Here is a 20,135-nt window from a genome sequence, read left to right as displayed (position 1 = left end):
TTTCTCATATTCTGTATCTCATTAATATATAATACATCTTGCTTGGGCATGTGTAACATAAGGCACACTCTTCAAATCTGTCTTCCTTGCTCTGGTACGAACCCTAGTTATCATGGTATCAGAGCTGGTCACTTACATCAGCTTTTGATTCAAGTTCAAAAGATAAACATTGAAGCTTTCTATCCCTGTTACTAAAGATTAATTTGAGGACAGTTTAAAGGCTGTTCTGATCAGTACGAACTCGGCACTGTTTTTCTGGATTTTTGCATTTCAGAGTGAACTTCTCACTTTTTTCCATCAGCTGCTTGATCCAATCACTTTGTGCTGTTGGATTTTGATTGCCCTAGGCTCTTGCACTTACACATTCAGTTGGATTGAAGTTCGGACTTGTTTTGAAGGGTTCTGAATCCCTTTCCTATCATCAATAGGCCTGCAACTTACCTACTCTGGACTGTTACATCTTGCAACTATTATTCTGAAGTTTTTTCTTGAAAGTTTTGATCCTTCTCTTTTGCCCTAGTCTTTTTATCCCCCCATATTATTGGACTGGTGGCTGGACCAGTTATTTTGGAGGGTTTTGACCCATTGTCTGCCTTTTTGGAACCTGTACTTTCCATCTTTACACTGATACTTGATTCCCTAGTATTTTGGGAGTTGTTTCCTGGCAAAGGCTGATTTCTTTGGTGCTGTACCTCTTCGTTGTATGCTGTTTACATCATCAAGTCGGAATTTAGTTGGATTACAGCAAGATTTCCTTTTATTACTTTCTTTAATACCAGTTTTCTTGCCTTGGAGGGTGCCTTCTTGGTGTTTTCATTGAAGGAATGACCTCAGACAGGAGAGATTCTTGTCATAAGATTTGATGGGAGTAATTATTCACTATGGAAGCTCCATGTTGAGAATACATTGTAGCACGAGGGTTTTCTTCCTTCCTCAGAGAACCTATTGATCGTGGGAAGACATTTTTTGCTGACCCAGATTACAGGAAAGACCTGCTAACATCAGACCACCACTGGATGATGTCAACAATTCATACAAGTGACGGCAACAGTTCTTGAATCTGGTAGGGTTTGATGCGCCCTGATTTCAGAAACATTTTGGTATGACTCTTGTAGTCATTTGAAGCTTCTATGATTTATTTTGATTTTATCAATCAAAAATTGGCTAAAAGTCCAGATTCGATGTTGGGTCTTTCTATGTAGTCTTTGAAGAAGTTTTTCTGCATGAAACCAAGTTTCCTTAGCTTGTTTAAGTTTCTGGATTAACAGGAAGAGGTCCCATATTTTTCTAAACCTAAGAAAAATTTTGGGAGACTTTTCTCTCCCCCTATTTTTCCGCCAGCCAGCTTTTTGCCCATGTTTTGGCTTCCATCCGTGTTTTGACCTATCTCTTTGGGATGTGTGTTGATTTTCTGTTGGGATTCCTTTTTTCGCAATCGAGAGGTATGGAGCAGTCCAAGGATGTGTCGGCTACCTTCAGTGTGCTTCCTAGTAATATTGACACTTATAGCAGCATGATAACTACAGAAAAACTTGATGTGACAAACTTTTTGGAGTGGTCCCAACAAGCTAAACCTATCATCACAGGAAGAGGTAAGTTGGGAATTATTACAAGCAAGGAAGTGAAGCTGAAGGCTGAAGATCCAAAGCTTGCTAAATGGGAGCAAAACAACTTGTTGGTAACGTCATGGTTGGTCTGCTCAATGCAGCCCCATATTGCTCACAACTATATGTTTCTATCTACTACCAAAGATATTTGGAACAAAGTTGGTGCTACCTACTCCCAGGCTAAGAATACAGCTAGAGTGTATCAGTTTCAAGAGAAGTTTGTAGTATGTGTCAAGGGGAGAGATCAGTGGACATGTATTTTTCTTTCCTTCAGTCACTCTGGAAGAAATGGATCACTTGTAGGCTTTGGAAAGGAAAGACCCCAAAGACAATGAGCAGTACTAGAGATATATTGAAGAGAACAGTGTCTTTGATTTCCTGGTTGGTTTGAATCCTAAGTTTAACTTTACAAGACAACACATTCTTAGTGCAGATATTGTCTCTCTTTCAACCACCTACTCCCTAGTGCAAACCCAAACAGAGCATAAGCAAGCACATTGTCAATGAAAAGCCTGAAGATGTGTATGTGAGAACTGTAATAAGCCTAGACATACCAAAGAAGTTCAAGACAAAAAAGGAAAGGTAATGCCCATTTGGCACTGCTGGTAGTGATGTTCGACCCACTTCTGCTCCATCTTCTTCCCTAGACTCCTCTGGTGTGATGGATAAACTTCGGAGTCTCTTGCTGCACCAAGAAAGGAGTGGGACGTCTACATCAACAGGTTCTGAAAATCATTCTAGTGCCTTTGCAAAGACAAGTATTGCACTTGCTTGTTCCTCCTCTAACAATTCCTGGACTGTAGATTCCAAGGCCAGTGTCCACAAGACTAGTATGTCTTCATCCTTCACCTCATATAAGTTAGCTCTGGAAGGGTAAAATTATGGTAGCTGATGGATCTCAAACTCCAATTTCCAGTCTGGGTGAAGTCAAACTTACCAACAATCCCACCCTAAACTCTTTCCAACCTTAAAAAACCTTTCTGCCAAATTTTCAGTTTCCAACCTTCTTCCTTTCTCCTCCACTCTGACAATTAAAGAATCACCAAGAATCGCCTTGCTTTCTTGATCCCCCCAAACTCCTTTTCAAATGCCTTTGACCTAGTCACCACTCCATCCTTAGTAACAGAACACCGATTCAGTTCCTCCCCTCTATGATTTAAAACTCGGTGCCCCCTTTCTCATCAAGCTTCTTCTTTACGCCTCTGACCCTAGACCCTCAAACTTATTTGTAGGACCAGCGCCAACCAAACCATCCTTAGTCTTGAAAAAATTTTGAAACGTGAACAATTTGGAACTTACTTGAATCTCTGACCTTCTTTCATCCTCTTGTTCACTAGTCTCTTCTGACCTAAATCCACTCCAAGTTTGCTGACTTGGACATCAATTCTTAGTAGATTATCACTAACGTTAATAATGTCGCTCTCTCCTTTTTTACCCTTCTCTCTTGGATTGCAAGCCTCTTTAATTCCTGACTTCACCCCCTTCCTCCTCCTTTTTGTGCCTTTTCCCCCTCTTAAATCTCCCCCTCTCCTTCCCCCCATCTTACTTTCTTTCCTCCCTTTTCTCCTTCATATTACCCCAAACCATAGTTTTCAAGGCACCAAGACGAGGCTAGCCAACAGGGGGGTGCCTTGTCGCCTTGTCGCCTAGTTGCCTAGGCGATGGATTTTTTTTCTATAGAAAACATAGATCCTAGGGTAGTTCCCCAGGTACCATAACCATATTTCCTTAATATTTTATTCATAATTTTCATAAGAAAAATATAAGGTTCATGTTAAAGTATAAAAAATCAACATATTCATGAGAAGAAAAAGAAGAAAAAGAAAATTCAAAAAATATAGGGGCTGAACCCTTATTTTTGTTATGTAAAAGAAGAAAAGAAAAAGTAGTAGTAGTAGTAGTAAAGGTGTTGATTAGACAAAATTTAAGTTCTAAATTACTTATTGGTTCAGGTTTTAAAGTCTTTGGGGGTTCAATACAGCATTTAGCAATGTTTATATTGATTAAACCCTAACAAGTAAGAAAAATAATAAAAAGAAATTAGTATATAAACACACAAAATAAACATTTTAGTTTAATAGTGCCTTTTTTATAATTATAATGTCAAAAAATAAAGAATAAAAATGTATTTTATAATACATAGTACAAAGCTGCTTGGCAATTAGGCAAGGTGAACCTCAAAGGGTGCCTTGTCGCCTAGGCGTCGCCTTGACAACCATGCCCCAAACTTCAATCAGAAGAGACCAACCCATTCCTTTTTTTTTTTTTTTTTGATCAGTAACAAGAAACTTTATTAATGATATGAAACTATGTGAAACTTTAGGTACAAAGGGGGGAGGTAAAATGTCTTAACTCCCACCAACAAAATACATTGGAAGAAAGTCAAAAGTTAGCCCAAAATATAGATTCCCTATTCACCCCTTGCTTGGCTAACCCATCAGCAAATGAGTTAGCAGTCCTCTTCACCCAGCTGTAATGCACCACTATATCCCTACTTAGCCATTTGAATTTTTTCTTCTCATTGTTATAACTCCACAACCCGCTGTTTTCTTCCTTTAGCCACCTAATCACCACCTCTGAGTCACCTTCAAGGACCAATCATCTGATGTTCAAATCTCTTGCTCTTTGGATACCTTCCAAGGCTACAGAAATCTCAGCCCTAAGAGAGTCTCCTTCTCCAATTAGGCCTGAGAACATGGCAGTGATAACCCCATCCTCATTCCTGAACACTCCCCCAATCCCAGAAGGTCCAGGATTCCTTAAACAACTACCACCAAAATTCAGTTTTATGAACCCAGAGGAAGGAGGGGACCAATAAGGACTACGAGTCCTCTTATATAGGGCAGAGGAACCTATCTCTTTCCAATTTCTTACCAAATCAGCCACAGAATACTCAGAAAACAGCTCCATAGTTTTCAGCCAGTGGGCTACCCTTACAAGTATTAGATCTAACAAGTCTTCCAGGGTTCTTTCCTTGTCTGAAAATATTTGTGAGCTTCTTTCTTCCCATAGGGACCAACACACTGCTGCCCTAATGCTTCTCCACATGGTCTTCCCTCTCTTCTTCGGCCATCTGAAAAAGGAAGAAGAGAATAAACTCTGGATACTCCCAAGGGGAGTCCAAATACACCCAAAGAGGGAAAAAACCCACTCCCATACTGTTTTAGCAACCGAGCTACAAAGAGTACACCTATTAGGAAGTAAACAAGAATTGGGTCTCTTTTTCTGAAGTAGGTCAATTGTGTTAATTCTTTCCAAGAAGGTTTCCCAACAAAAACTACCAACCCGAGGAGGAATGGGCTTGCTCCAAATTTCTTTAACCGGGAAGGACAACCCAATAGGATCAGAAGGTTGAGTTAATGTCTCAAAAAACGAAGCACAAGAGAAAATACCTGAGGAAGAAGGGGTCCAGAATCTGGTGTCCTCCTTATTAGGGTCCAAGAAAACATTTTCGATGATGGATAACAGAGACATTATGTATCCCAAGTCTGTATCCCTAATTGCCCTTCTTAGTCCTAGGTTCCACCCAAAACCAGAAGAAGAGTCTGAAGGGCTTAAGAAGGATGAAATGGGTTCATTTTTCAAATCTAATAGAGCATACAAGGAGGGAAATTGGTGCATCAAAGGTGAGTCCCCAATCCAATGTTGTTCCCAAAATTTTATTATGTTACCAAAATTTTATTATGTTACCGAAGTTAAGACCATACCTGATCCAAGGGGAGAAGATTGGAAGCAAATCATGAATGGCTTTCCAAGGAGAGGCAGCTGTAGCCCTTGCCAAAATTCCCGGTTCCCAACTGTTGTCTTCATCCCATGTATGCTAGCTACAATCCGTGTCCACAAATTATCTCTTTCCAATGGAAACCACCATAACCATTTACCCAACAATGCCATATTCCTTTTCCTAATATTTACCACTTCCTACCTCACCCTGTGATCCCTTTTTTCCCCTCCTGGCTCCCACAAGAAATCCCTCATTAATTTTTCCAAAATGTTAGAAACCTTTGTGGGGATCTTAAACACTGACAAGAACTAAACAGGTAGATTAGCTAGGGTAGACTTAATCAAAGTGACTCCCCCCCCCAAGGAAATATCATTTTTTTCCTCCAAGAAGCAAGTCTTTTTTCAAATCTTTCCAATATCGGGTTCCAAAAGCTACCACAACTACAAAAGACCCAAAACAAATAGTCATACCTGAATGGCTTGTAGGCTTTATCACTGCCCTCTCTAGTCTTCCTACTCCCTTCACCCCCTGAATAACACTGCCAATGCCAACACCAGAAACAGGAAGCCTTTCGAACTTGAATTGAGCCACCTCTACACCACTGTTCATGTCCTCTTTTTTCTGATCTCACAAACTTGGTAATGGCCTAAATCCAATCATTAGACGTGCCACTTCAATAACTTGGAAACACCCTTTTTCTATCTCTCCATTTAAACTTTGCGTCTTTCCCCTTATTTGCCATAAGGAATTTGGGCTCCACAGTATTACTATTACACCCGTTTCTCGATATTAGAGATTGATTTTCAATCGTCAAAAAAAAAAAGATATTAGAGATTGATTCCCTCTCCCACCGCCGACAGCTTCCCTCGAGTGTATTGAACCAAATGGATCAGCTATTAAACTTCCCCTTATTAATTTGCACTTATCCAAACATTTTCCACCAGTCCCCTCCACGTGTCTAATACCATTAGAACCGTCAATCTCCTTCATAATAGTGTAGGCCCCATTTGACTTTCCTGTCCCTTTGGTAGTCGAAAAGGAACTCACATGTTCCTCCAACAGGCCACATACGGACTCCTTGGCTTCTCCCCTCTCCTCTGCCACGTCATCCCATGCCCTTTATTAAAAAGAACCAGTTCAGCCCCTTTTGTGGAAATTACTTCTTTAGCCCCGCCCTTTCAGTTCTCTCATCTTCAACCTCAGGACAACCCTTCATCTTCCCAATAGGGATCTCACTAATAGAGAAGGTCTCTACCCTGCAAACTGTCGTCACCGTCTTGCTGAAACCCAAGCAGCCCTTAGAAGAGGCAGAGTATCTGTTAGTTCCTTTACAAAATCCAATAATTGTTCTATGACTTTCCAACTCATTGTGTCTTCCAGGACCTGAACACAGGAAGGACGAATGGAAGTGGACATGTGGCTGATGGAGTCTATCTTTTTTATCACACATCTGAACAACAGTTGTTGTTCCAAACTAAGTCCTATCCCGATGAAAATTTGAGTCTTTTGGAATTATGGCATTGTCATCTTGGCCATGACTTTTGGTTCTGATATCAGAACAGAATAAATTAAATAAGATGCTAAAAACTCCAAGCTACAGTCCAAATCTGGCTCCAACTGAAGTAGGAAAGTAGAGAAGAAGTTGAAGAGTGAAGGCTCAAAGCAGGTTGAGAATGAACAGAACTTAATCTCTCACCACCACCCCACTTTTCCTTCATTATAATAAAACTAGAATTACAATATTACACCTGAAAAGAAAAAGGCAAATAACTAACAAGGGAAAATAAATGAGAAAGACAAAAAAAAACTACAATCAGCACTTATAATTTACTCCCCCTCAAGTTGGAGTATATATATCATAAAGTTCCAACTTGTTACAAATGTATTTCATCCGATTCTGACTTAATCCTTTGGTAAAGAGGTTGGCTAACTGGCAGATGATCTAAATTAAAAGAAAATAAGATCAAACCTTTGCCTCACTTTAACCTGTTGGGCCAGCTTCCAAATATCTGCAACAAGGACATATATAAGTGAATACCAAAAGAGAAGCCTTATTAGACAATATAATTGCAAAATTAAGAATGGAAAACAAAATGAGTAAACAAGCATAACAATGGAAGTAACAAGGCTATCTGTATGCATAAAATAAAGAAATAGAAGGTTATTCAAGGGAAAGAAGAAAGCAGCCGGAAGGATTTATGCTGATAGTGACATCATGATCATGTACTGGATTCTAGTTTTACCAAATTCTCTGAGTCTTCTAGAGAGTTTTTGCGATCCAATTTTTGGTCTACCATTGAGATAGGTTGACTTTGTGCATGGATTATTTAGTTATGTGATTATGTCAGCAGTTGATGTCTGTTCTTCTTTGTATGGTTGTTTTTTGATGAGTTTCTTTGTATGGTTGTTGATGTAATAATTTTCTGTTTTCCTTGTGGAGCTTTCAGGAACTTTTGTGAGAAGTATTATCTCATCACCTTTCACTTAAGTATTAAAATCATTTTCTCCCACTTCATACCATGTTTTCTTTTGAATCCCATGAATAAACTCATCAGAACAAATATTCATATCCTATTTGATATTTGAAATTATTATTGATATTAACACACACAAAGTTATGCATCATTTTGCAACTGAAAAGGAAAACACGAATTCAGCTTATTTCTGGAAAAGAGGAAGATTAGACATACTATGAAAAAGATTTAGCCAGATAAAATCACTTAAAACTTAGGCCTACCAATCACTGTTTTCACAATCCTACCAAGAGAAATGATTCAAGAACTAGACCAGCGGGTGTTAGCAAACAATTGTACACGCATTCCATGTAATGGTAATATAGATGCAATGATTATAATGGACTGGACATTATCATGTGTACCATGTATATATATTATACATAGAAAGGATTAGGTCCACAACAGCAGTTTCTCTCCTCACTATAGTGCTTCATGACCATCTCAAAATATATGTACGAGGTTCAGCACTTAGCCCTTATCTATTTCAATTGATCCTAGATGAATAGACTAAACATATTCAGGAAGAAGTTCCATGGTGCATGTTGTTCACAGATGACATTGTTTTAATTGATGAAATTAATGAAGGATTAAATGCAAAATTAAGCTTATGGACAAATACCTTAGAAACAAGAGGTTTTAAAATAAGTATGACTACAACAGAGTAATTGACCATATTTTGGCTGTTTGAGAAAGCAAATTAAGCCTTAAAGAGTAATTGGAAGGTGGAGTAAAGAGGAGGTTAGATCTAGGATGTTGGAAGTGAAGAAAGAGAGTGTCATAACAACTAAATAGGACTTGGACCTTCAGAAGAAATCAGGACTTTATCTAACATAAAGAAAAATTCTGGAATGGAAACAGAAACTGAATAAAAGAGGTTGACCCTAGAGATTTAAAAATAAATAAATCATACAAGAAGTTTTCTCATATGGAGAATATCTTGTGGAATCTTTTCTTGGTGGAAGGAGGCTCAGAGGTTTTCCATTGGATAACATGTTCCAGCAAGGAATGCAACAACAAAATGATAAATCAAAGTCGATGGAAACCTTATTGACTATTGAGAATGAGGATAAGGTACAGAATACAATTTTTGACTATCATAAACAACTAAACTCAAAAACATCTTTTTTTTTATCAATGAATAGTTAATAGTAATTTACTAACCCCATGAAATCACACCCTCAAATCCTCTCATTGCATCTTTTTCTCCCCAATTTCTCATCCTACACTTTCTCAACTCAATGTGTCTTTCACATCGAACAAGAATTTCTTGACATATTATGCACCCAACATACATATCCAAAAATTCAGAAGTTTTTTTTTTCCATCTTATACATATGCACAGTTAAAACGCAAAGAAAAAAAGAAAAAAGGACTAAGAACAAAATAAAAAATTGTAGAAATTCCACAAGGCAAGATAAGTTTTCCAACAAGTAGCCAAACTCAGTTAAGAAGCCTGTACATTAAGTCCCCAGCAAATTCAAAAAAAAAAAGTACATTTATTGACCAATGAAAATTTACAACCAGCAGGGAAGTTCGAACTATAAAATCCTAGAAATTCACAGCCAAGGAAGATTTATCAATAAATAGTCGAAACCCAGATGAAGGAACTTCACATAAAATCCAAATTTCCGAAACGCCAAAATGAATTTAGAGAGAATGAGATGAAACCCACATAACAAAATGAAAACAACAAACACCAGTGCGCTCAATTAATGGCATTCAATCGATCCGCAAAAAAGGAAGCAAATGGAGAACTTACAGTTAGCCATGTGCATCTTAATAATCTTGAAATCTTCCAGAGTTATGCCCTTCTCCTTGTCAGGCGAGTGCACCACGTCCACCTCTTCTTGGTCCATAAGCTGTTTACTGAAGAAACAGAAAACAAAGCATGATGAAACAACATCAGATGATCAGACTAGTGGAAGCCAAAGAAAACAAAAAACAAACTCGACTCCTTGATCAAAAGAAATAAATAAAAGAAAAGAAAAAAGAGATGAGTTGTTACAAGTGAGAAGATGTCCAGAAATTAGCAGCCATTTCTGGGATTCTGGAAAGAAGACCTGGCTGAGCAAACCGTTGATTTTGTTACAGTCCTTTTAACGGACCGGGGTTGCACAGGAAGAACAATCAAGGAAGGAGGGACCGACCATGCTGATGCTGGAGAGTCTTTCAGAGTCCAACTTCAACGCGTGGTGTGCACCAAAACCGTGGATGTTCCATGTTCGGTTAGCAGATTATTCCCACCGCCTGGGGCCGCTGAAGCGGCTAAACTGAATGACTTATTATTTTGTCTTTTAGTGGGTAAAAGCTGATGGAACCTCCTAAGTCCTAATTCTTAAGCCCGTGGGTGGGGGCCCCCTGCACCCACGCACCTCCGATCTGAACTTGCCCAGCCCAACAGTATGCTTGTCAACGGATCGGGTCTGAATGAAGACAGGGTGGTACCGAGGCAAAATAACAAACCCATAACCGTTTGGATAAATTTGGGATAATCGGATTAGATTATATACCAGGTGATGTTTGTCATCGATGACGATTTTCCAGAAATCGGCGCCATGTAAGATTCACATCAGAAATATCTGTGATTTTTTTTTTTTATTTGGTTGGCCGATTATGCAAATTTTGAAAATCAGCCAAGAATCGATTATTGAAATCAACCTTTTTTAGGGATCACTTTTTCTATCGATTTCCTTATTTTGAACTGATTCCAATTTTTTGAGATAACATGACATCCAATATAGCAATGAGTAATAACTATAATACAAAAATCATCGGCCCTGAAAATCAATACCAAACCAACTCAAAGTCGATTTCTCAAAAATCAGCTTATATGGCATAAATGATTAAAAACAACAATTTTATATGATTTTTCAAAAAGCACTCATTCATTTCTGGATAATCGGCAAGGAGAAACCATCATCAACGCCAAACATAACCTAAAACTATATTCGTTTAAGGATAAATTTCTTAAAGTACCCCCCAAGTTTTACAAAATTGACTAATTCTACCTTTACTGTTTAGATATTGTTTTAAAGTACCCATAGTTTTCTAACAATTGACTAAATCCTCCCTTTTCGTTAATATCCGGTAACAGAAAGATGGAAAAGACTATTTTACCCATCATTCTTCTTTAAATTTTCAAAATGAAACATTTGAATAAACCTCAAGTGATTAATAGCAGCTCTGTTAGGTCCTAATCAAAGCTAGAGCTAAAGAAAAATATTCTGCTTAGGGTGAGAACAAACCACCAGATTTTATTGAACTTCCAACTCCCCTCCCATGCTGGTTGGGCGGTGTTTAAATACAAGAGAATCCTCAACTTCCTTCCCCTAACTTAGCCATTGATTAAGGGATTAGGTTCTCTATTAGCTAGTCGATCCCTAAGCCATAGGAACATAACCACTTAACCACTAACAACCAGACATAGTCTTAAGTAATAACTGCTTAACCAAATTGACCACTTCCTAAGGAGCCAACCCTTGGCTTTTATTGACCTATTCCTACGTACTGATAACAAGGAAATAGAACAGAAATAAACTTATAAGAAAATGAAGCAGTCCTGATGCCACGTCATGCCATGCCACGTCACGCCTTGCATGGGCCATGCATGGGGCGTTAATCGATGTATTTGGGATTCCTCACGGGTGTTCTCAGCGACCTTCGTGGCTTATCAATACCTCCCCCTTTGGCAAGAACCTTGTCCTCAAGGTTCATGAATCTGTCCTTTATTTCTTGCATGTTCTCCCATGTAGCGTCCTCTAGTGGAAGCTGTCTCCATTTGATCAAGCTTTCCTCTATAATTTTAGACGGGTATCTAGTATTTCCTCCGGTTCAATAGTCAAGTCACCATCTTCGGTCAGTGGGGGTATTTCGTTACTAGCAGCAATTGTGTCTCCCCATTTTTTCTTGAGAAGGGACACATGGAATACCGGGTGAATGCGTGAACCTTCAAGAAGCTTGAGTTTGTAGGCCATCTTGCCAAGCTTTTCTTCAATTTGATAGGGTCCGTAGAACTTACACGCAAGCTTTTGATAGGCCCGTTAAAACACAGTGTTGACGATAAGGATGAAGTTTCAGAAACACAAAATCGCCCACTTGATATTCAACGTCCCGTCGTTTGGAATCTGCGAGTTGCTTCATTCGATTGTTTGCAGCATGCAAATTCTCCTTAAGTTGTCGTAACAAGGCATCCCGAGAGGCTAAGCTACGGTCCACTTCATTTACCGGACAAGAACCTTCATCATAATGTGGGATTGTCGGTGGAGACCTTCCATATAGAGCTTGGAAGGGGGTCATTTCGGTAGATGCATGATAGGTAGTATTGTACCAGAATTCAGCCCATGGGAGGAAGGAGTGCCATTTACGGGGCTACTAGTACGCAAAGCACCGGAGGTATTGCTCAAGACAACGATTGCGATGGTATGTGGAGCTCATCTTCAATTGTGTGCCTGACAATTTGAAGAACTCTTGCCAAAAATGACTGATGAATACTGGGTCTCGATCGCTTATGATGGATCGCGGCATACCATGAAGTTTCACAACCCCTTCAATGAATCTTTCGGCCACCAATTTTGCTGTATACGGGTGGGCGAGAGCCAGAAAGTGTGCTGATTTGCTCAACCTGTCAACCACAACAAGAATTGAATTCTTACCAATTGAAGGTGGGAGGCCATCGATGAAGTCCATAGTGACGTCATCCCATACTTGACAAGGGATTGGAAGTGGTTGTAGGAGTCCGACAGGTGACAAGGTCTCATTTTTAGTGCATTGGCACACTTCACAGGAAGCAACAGAATTTTTCACCGCTTGGTGCATTGATGGCCAATAAAATTGTTGCACTAGTCTCTTGTATGTCCGTAGAACAGCCGAATGTCCACCCATTGGAGAGTTGTGGTATTGTCGCAAGAGTTGTTGGGTGATGTGGGAATGAGGAGGCACCACTACTCGGTTTTTGTAGTAAACTAACCCGTTGCACCAGCTGTAAGGAATGCTCGGGTTTTCGGTTGCTTGTTGGCTAATTCTTTTCATGTAAGGGTTGTCACTAGCTTCGGCTTTGATTGTATCCCATAATGAAGTTTGCGACACAAACATGGCATCCAGACTAGGACTGCCAACCACCCGTGATAGTGCATCAACTGCATTGTTCTCCCGGCCTGGCTTGTATTGGATCTCATAATCATAGCCAAGTAGTTTAGTTACCCATTTTTGTTGCTCAGGTGTGACTACTCGTTGCTCCAACAAGTATTTGAGACTGCGTTGATCTGTTTTGATGTAGAATTTCCGACCCAGCAAATATGGTCTCTATGTCTGAATGGCGTGAATGATTGCTAGCATTTCTTTTGCATAAATCGACCACGAGCGTTTGGTGGCGCCCAAGGCGCGACTCATAAACGCAATAGGCCTTCCCTATTGTGACAGAACTGCCCCTATGCCGTCCCCCGAAGCATCTGACTCAATGATAAATGGCTCATTGAAGTTCGGCATTGCGAGTGTTGGGGTAGTGGTCATAGGTTTCTTGAGTTCCTGGAAAGCATTTTCTGCCTCATCTGGCCACCCGAACTGCCCCTTTTTTAGGAGATTGGTGAGAGGACATGCTATGATGCCATAGTTACAGACAAATTTTCGGTAATAACCTGTAAGTCCTAGGAACCTACGCAATTCAAAGATGTTAGTAGGCTTAGGCCAATTCAGCATAGTTTGGATTTTGCCTTGATCCACCTTAACCCCTTCAGGAGTTACAATATGGCCTAAGTATTCCAGTCTTGTACCCCGAAGGCACATTTGCTGATTTTGACAAAAAAATGATGCTGCCTTAGTATTTCCAAAGCCTTTTGAACATGTTCAAGGTGCATGTTCCAGTTGGGGTTATAGATCAAAATGTCATCAAAGAAGACAAGCATAAATTTACGGAGGTACGGGCGAAATATTGAATTCATGATTGCTTGAAATGTAGATGGGGCATTACAAAGACCAAAGGGCATAACTAGGTATTCATAGTGGCCATTATGAGTGCGAAAAGTAGTTTTATGAATATCTAGGGGATGCACTCGAACCTGGTGGTATCCTGCCCATAAGTCCAGTTTAGTGAAATAAGTAGCTCCATGGAGCTCATCAAGCATGTCATCTACTGTGGGAATTGGAAATCTATCTTTGATGGTTACGACATTAAGCGCTCTATAATCAGTGCAAAAACGCCATGAACCATCCTTCTTTTTAACCAACAAAATAGGAGATGAGAAAGGACTAGTACTAGATCTTATAAGCCCCAACTTTAACATATCATGAACTTGCTTTTCAATTTCGGCCTTTTGGAAATGGACGTACCTGTATGGTCTCACATTGACGGGCTCGGTTCCTTCCTTTAGATTGATATGATGGTCAATTTCCCGTGTGGACGGGAGGTGCGTCGGTTCTTGGAACACATCTTCGAATTTCTCCCGTAGTTGTTGCATCTCCGGGTTGAGATCCTGTGATGTTGGCTCAATGGCGGCTTGAAGGCAAATAGCAAACATTGAACTCCCTTTCCGCTTGTCTTTGGAGATAGTTTTGACTAATGCGGGTTGAATTGATTGCGCATCGATCCCATGTAGTTTATGAGTTTGGTTGCTCCACTGGAACTCCATCGTTAGTTGCTTCCAGTTGCATACTACCATTCCCAATTGTTCCAACCAATGGACACCTAAGACCAAATCTAGTCCCATTAGTGGTAAAGCGTATAAAGTGAGGATAAAAGGGATACCTTGAAGGAGAACTTGGACATTTTCGAATCTGCCTTGGCATTTTAACGACCTCCCACTTGCCACCTTGACATTGAATGGTTCGGTTGGTACTACGGGCAGTCGCAACATATTGGCCACTCTTTCATTAATGAAGTTATGAGTAGAGTCGCTATCAATTAATATAACCACCTCATAGGGACCAATTTTTTCCATTACCCGCATTGTTTTATAGGTTGTCCATCCTGAGAGTGCATGGAGTGAGATCTCGGGTTGTGGTTCCATTATCTCGTCAGTTTCCTCCTCCTCTGAATGGTCGCCGCTGCCTTCTAACAGTAGGAGTTGTGGTCCTTTACACCGGTGAGTCAGTGTAAACTTCTCATTGCAGTTGAAGCATATCCCTTGCGCCCTTCGTTTCTGCATCTTGTCCCACGTGAGCCTCTTCATAGGTAGAGTCGTCTTGAACTTCGTTGGGGAAGGGGAGTCAGCGATGGGTCGGTTGAAAGACCGAGTGGCTTTCCGTTGGCGCATCAACTACTCGTCTCTCATCCGTGCAAGGCTGATAGCTTCTTTCAGCGACCTTGGTTTGAACATCCGGATGTCGTCAGCTATGTCGGGCTTGAGACCTCCCATGAACATCCCGACTAAGGCTTTTTGTGTCCAACCATGTACCCGGTTACCCGACCGCTCGAACTCTTTTTGATAGTCACGTAAGGAGCCTACTTGTTGGATTTTTGACAATGCTTCGCCCAAGTCCTCACAGTCAGTAGGACCAAACCATGCCCAAAGTTCTTCTTGAAACATCTCCCATGTCACCTCTTTGCCTTCTTCCTTATAGGATCTGCGCAACCATTGCCACCATTGGTTAGCCTCGCCTTCCAAATGGAAGGAGGCCAAGTACACCTTGTGGGATTCAAGAGTGCCTTGATATTCAAAAAATTGGTCCACTCTTGTGAACCATTCGGTGGGGTCATCTCCAGCAAACCGAGGAAACTCCAACTTGGCTAATTTGGAAGAGAACAGCTGCCATCCGACTTTGGAGTTGTCTCGAGATTCTTCTCTCACGTTGTGAGAACGTCCTGTAGGAGAGTTTGCCTTAAGCTCGAAGCTGTTGTTGGTCGATGCAGCTCAGTTGGAGAGTAGGGCTTCTGATAATTTGTTGATGGCATCTTCCAACTGATGAAACTTATCAGATACGCCCACCTCCATATGACTAAAGCTATCTTGGAGTCCTCCAAGTCCAACTTCTAAGCTCTCAATTCGCTCCTTGTTAGTAGCCATGGTGCCTAGCTCTGATACCAAATGTTAGGTCCCAGTCAAAGCTAGAGCTAAAGAAAAATATTTTGCTTATTTTATTGAACTTTCAACTCCCCTCCCATGCTGGTTGGGCAATGTTTAAATACAAGAGAATTCTCAACTTCCTTCCACTAACTTAGCCATTGATTAAGGGATTAGGTTCTCTATTAGCTAGTTGATCCCTAAACCATAGGAACATAACCACTTAACCACTAACAACCAAACATAGTCTTAAGTAATAACTGCTTAGCCAAATTGACCACTTCCTAAGCAGCCAACCCTTGGCTTTTATTGACCTATTCCTACGTGTTGATAACAAGGAAATAGAACAGAAATAAACTGATAAGAAAATGAAACAGTCCTGATGCCACGTCATGCCATGCCACGTCACATGCATGGGCGTTAATCGACGTATTTGGGATTCCTCACGGGTGTTCTCAGCGACCTTCGTGGCTTATCAAGCTCCCATTTGGATGCCACACCACCGTAACCCTATTTATAACTTCAAACCCCTGTTCAACCAAAACTACAACAAATCCAGCAACTTTGTTCCTACTATCTTTATGAACTTGTCACCCTTTCCATAGCCCAATGGTAACCTTTGAATGCATCCAACAAACCAATTCTGTGAATTCCATTCTTGTGGAAACTTGGACGTGAATCCCTTCAAACATTTAAAAAACACTAGTAAGTCAATCATCCTGCAAAAAACGTTGGCACCACATAAGCCATATGTATCATAGAGGTCTTCAAGGTTTGTATGCATAACCATCCACTTAGGAGTTACATAGATTGGAGCAATACAAACTGATGAGGGGTGATTTGACCCGACCTATTCATGCACGGACATGTGGAGGTGACCTACTAATTGGACATCGACTCAACACTGCCTGCCACCTCAGCAGGCCAGGTCACCTCGGGTACCTCGGTAACCTCAGCCAAGACCAACGTCCGAGTAGCTCATGATGGTCCGACCTGCCGAAGTGACACGTAGCCAACTTCTAGAAGCGAGCCAGTTGTATCCGAGCTCTTTGGGATCACGTTGCACGTCTATAGGTCTTATCCTTATCCCACCCGGATCGGATGGACTCGATAAGCCTTATCAATTAGCACGAAGTCCACCTCCTAGTTGGGAATGGACTCCTAACAGCATGGGTCGAAGATCTTGGAGGTGTTTCATGAGACCTACAGCAGCTCACCTATTTAAGGGCATCGACCCCAGCAACACAAGGTATGTGCGATTTACTACTTACTAGCATTCTAGCATTCAAGCATCTAGCTCGCTCAACAAGAGTTCTAACTTAAGCATCAGAGTGCCCACATTGGGTAAACCACCCTAGGTCCTCTGAGGCTTTCTCCCCTTGTACCGGCTAGCTAAGCAACTGACATACGAGCTACCCTCTTGCTAGGAGCAGCCAAATAGCACACAATCAATTAGCGTCGTATGTGGGAACTGCAACAAAAATCTAAGTTCTCACCTTCTAGTATTTACTTTTCTACAAATTTCATTAATAGCTTCCTCTAGAACTGGAAAGAATGTTGAGATGCCCGTCACTGGGGGGCAAGATCAGCCTACACTCAACCTAGAGACCCCCTCTGTGACCATCGGGTAGTTTATAGTGCCCCTTACTCTGCTAGGGATATTAGCAGCCTAGAACCCAGCATTCACAACTCAGTAAGTCAGTGCACCCATGCCTCATGTGAGCGCCGCTCTCCCAACTGCAGAGCCCTCTATGGTTCCTGTTGGGATAGAAGAACGGTGGTTCCATGAGCTCATACAGAGTATCTGGATCATGCAGTTATAGATGCAGTCCTGGGAACACAAATTCGAAGCGAATGTCCCACCGCAATTCTAGTAGTACCAACAATACCAATACCAACACCAGTTTCCTTCTCCATCAGACCTAGCAGAATCTAAACTAGTAGCATGGACGTTGGTCACCTCCCCGGGGGTCGGTGCCATCTCAAGTGCCAACTCCTCCTTGGGACCCAGCACTAGGTCAACGTCCATCACCACCACGGTAGGTAGACGATCAGAGAAACCAACTGCAGTGTAGCCACCAAAGCGATCAGCAACAATGATCGCACAATGAACAACACCGCCATGACCAATATGATCAGCAACATTGCTGTTAGGATGAAAGAGAACTCAGTAACCGATAGCCCGGGGGTGAGGGGTGAGGATCTAGCCCGAGACCCATCTTATCATCCCAACCAACAAGATCCAGCTCGTGTTCATGAGAAAGTCAGTAATCGAGACTAGCTCTCTGCTCATGGTAGTGTCTGAGATTGGGAGAACACTAGGGTCGAGACTCCGACCCATACCGAGGTGAAAAGCACCAACAACGTGGCAGCAAAGAAGTGACGTAGTCGACGTGCACACCACACCTCAAGCAAGAGTACTGTTGCCTCAATAGTCGGAGCAGAGAAAAGAAGGGAAGAAGTGACCTCAGCAGCAACACAGTCAGCTCCTATCCCACTAAGCCATCCTTCCCCTCTAGCATTAGAGATCCTCTCAGCCCCGAGGCCGAAGAGCTTTAAGACGCCAACCCTGGAGACTTACAATGGGAAAACTGATCCAAATGATCATGTAGACAGTTTCTAGTCCCTGATGCTATTTGTAAGAGCTGGTGAAGCCAACCTGTGCATGGCCTTCTCAATGAATCTCAAAGAAGATGTGAGGTTATGGTATCGAACTTTACCTCTAGGTTCGATCAGAAGTTGGAAGCAATTTGTCGACCATTTCATGACACACTTCGCTACCAGCAAGAAGTGTTTGAAGTCCGTGACAAGCCTCTTGAACGTGGTCTAGAAAGAGAATGAGTCCCTGAGAGACTACATTAAAAGATTTAATTAAGAAAGGCTTTAGGTACTGAACCTTGACCCAGCCGTGCAGCTCACTGCGGCTAAGAGAGGAGTACACCACCCTGACCCTCGTTGGCACCTCGAGTTGAATCTGCCGAGCACTATGGAGGCGTTCCTCGAGGAGGTCGACAAGTTCATTAAGGTAGAAGAGGCTCACAGGTCCCGGTTAGAGCTACACCAAGCCGAGAAAAGGAAAAGAACTGACGAAGAAGCAAGTAGCAGTGGTGAAAGAGCAAGTCGCCGAAGAGAAGCAAGTCACCGTGCAGCAAGCGAAGCAAGTAAACAAGAAAGAGTCGGTCACCACCCCGGGGTTCTAGATTAGGTCGGTGATCTAGAACCCCCTAGTCCAAAGAATGAGCTACATCGCTCTGAATGCCAAACGAGGTGAAATCTTAATGTCCATATACCAGGTACGTCAAGTGGTCGCCCAGAATGAGAGGAGACCTAGCAAACAGGAACCCAAACTAGTATTGCCACTTCCACCGGGACATCGGGCATGATACTGAAAGTTGTTGCAACCTAAAGGACGAGATTAAGGAGTTGACCTACCACGGTTACCTAAGGAAGTTCATCAAGTACAAAAATAGAGAAATGGAGCACTGACCTATCGAGCAGCGGAGAGACATGCCAGAGTCGAGCAGGCGGAACAACCGCAATCAACCACCTCGGGACCTGCTAGTAGAAGAGAAACCGATCCGCGGGGTGATCAATATGATTACTGGTGGGTCAATTGTAGCAGCTTGCAGTACAACAGCGGGAATGACATCAGTTCAGGAGCTTGAGCATGAAGATGAGAACCCATCGAAGCGCCCTCAAGTAGAGGAGGTGATCTACTTTACCGAGGATGACACTCGCAGGATCTAGTATCTGTACGATGATGCACTCATCATCAAGATGATCATCAATGACTTCAAGGTGAAGTAGATTCTAGTAGATTTAGACAACTCCGCGGACATCATCTTCCTGGAAGCATTCGACAAGTTGAAGCTAGAATGGAAAGACCTCCAACCAGAAGACACACCCTTGGTTGGTTTCAACAGAGATGTGTGAAGCCCCTTGGCAAGGTCACTATGCTAGTAGTAGTAGGAGTGAGACCCAAGACAGTCCGATTTGAGCACATGTTCCTTGTGGTCGGCACCCCATCCCTTTACAACGTGATCCTAGGTCGGCCCATCCTGCATGCACTACGTGCAGTGGTGTCGACCTATTACCTTGCAATGAAGTTCCCGACGAGCTATGGAGTGGGGGTAGTACGGGGCGATCAGTTGGAGTCACGGAAGTGCTACGTCGTTGCGTTGAAGGGCAAGGCGAAGCTAGCGGACGATGTCGAGCTGGAACCTCCCCTGAGCACACTAAGGAGCAAGCTACACCGATGGAAAAGACGGTCCAGGTCCTGGTCTTTGATACCGAG

At 41.9% G+C, this 20,135-nt stretch overlaps 1 protein-coding gene across 2 annotated transcripts in view; it reads right to left on the bottom strand.

The window, feature by feature from the left end:
* The window catches only part of LOC104609440 (cyclin-C1-1-like), a 40,623-nt gene extending 30,531 nt beyond the window's left edge, over window positions 1-10,092 (bottom strand). The window contains exons 1-3 of one of the 2 annotated variants that reach the window (XM_010275765.3): window positions 9,853-10,092; window positions 9,607-9,713; window positions 7,301-7,340 (exon numbers count right to left, since the gene is read on the bottom strand). In XM_010275765.3, coding sequence (XP_010274067.1) covers window positions 7,301-7,340; window positions 9,607-9,713; window positions 9,853-9,884 — 179 coding nt within the window. In that variant the 5' untranslated portion in view covers window positions 9,885-10,092. The remainder of the gene's footprint in view (window positions 1-7,300; window positions 7,341-9,606; window positions 9,714-9,852) is intronic. The other variant, XM_088901514.1, reaches the window with a different exon arrangement.
* Window positions 10,093-20,135: the final 10,043 nt, after the last annotated feature.

The sequence above is a fragment of the Nelumbo nucifera genome, chromosome 3, assembly GCF_055504915.1.
Source record: "Nelumbo nucifera cultivar China Antique chromosome 3, China Antique-T2T, whole genome shotgun sequence".
In the NCBI taxonomy this organism is placed as follows: Eukaryota; Viridiplantae; Streptophyta; class Magnoliopsida; order Proteales; family Nelumbonaceae; genus Nelumbo; species Nelumbo nucifera.
This window is presented reverse-complemented; position numbering and strand designations above follow the sequence as displayed.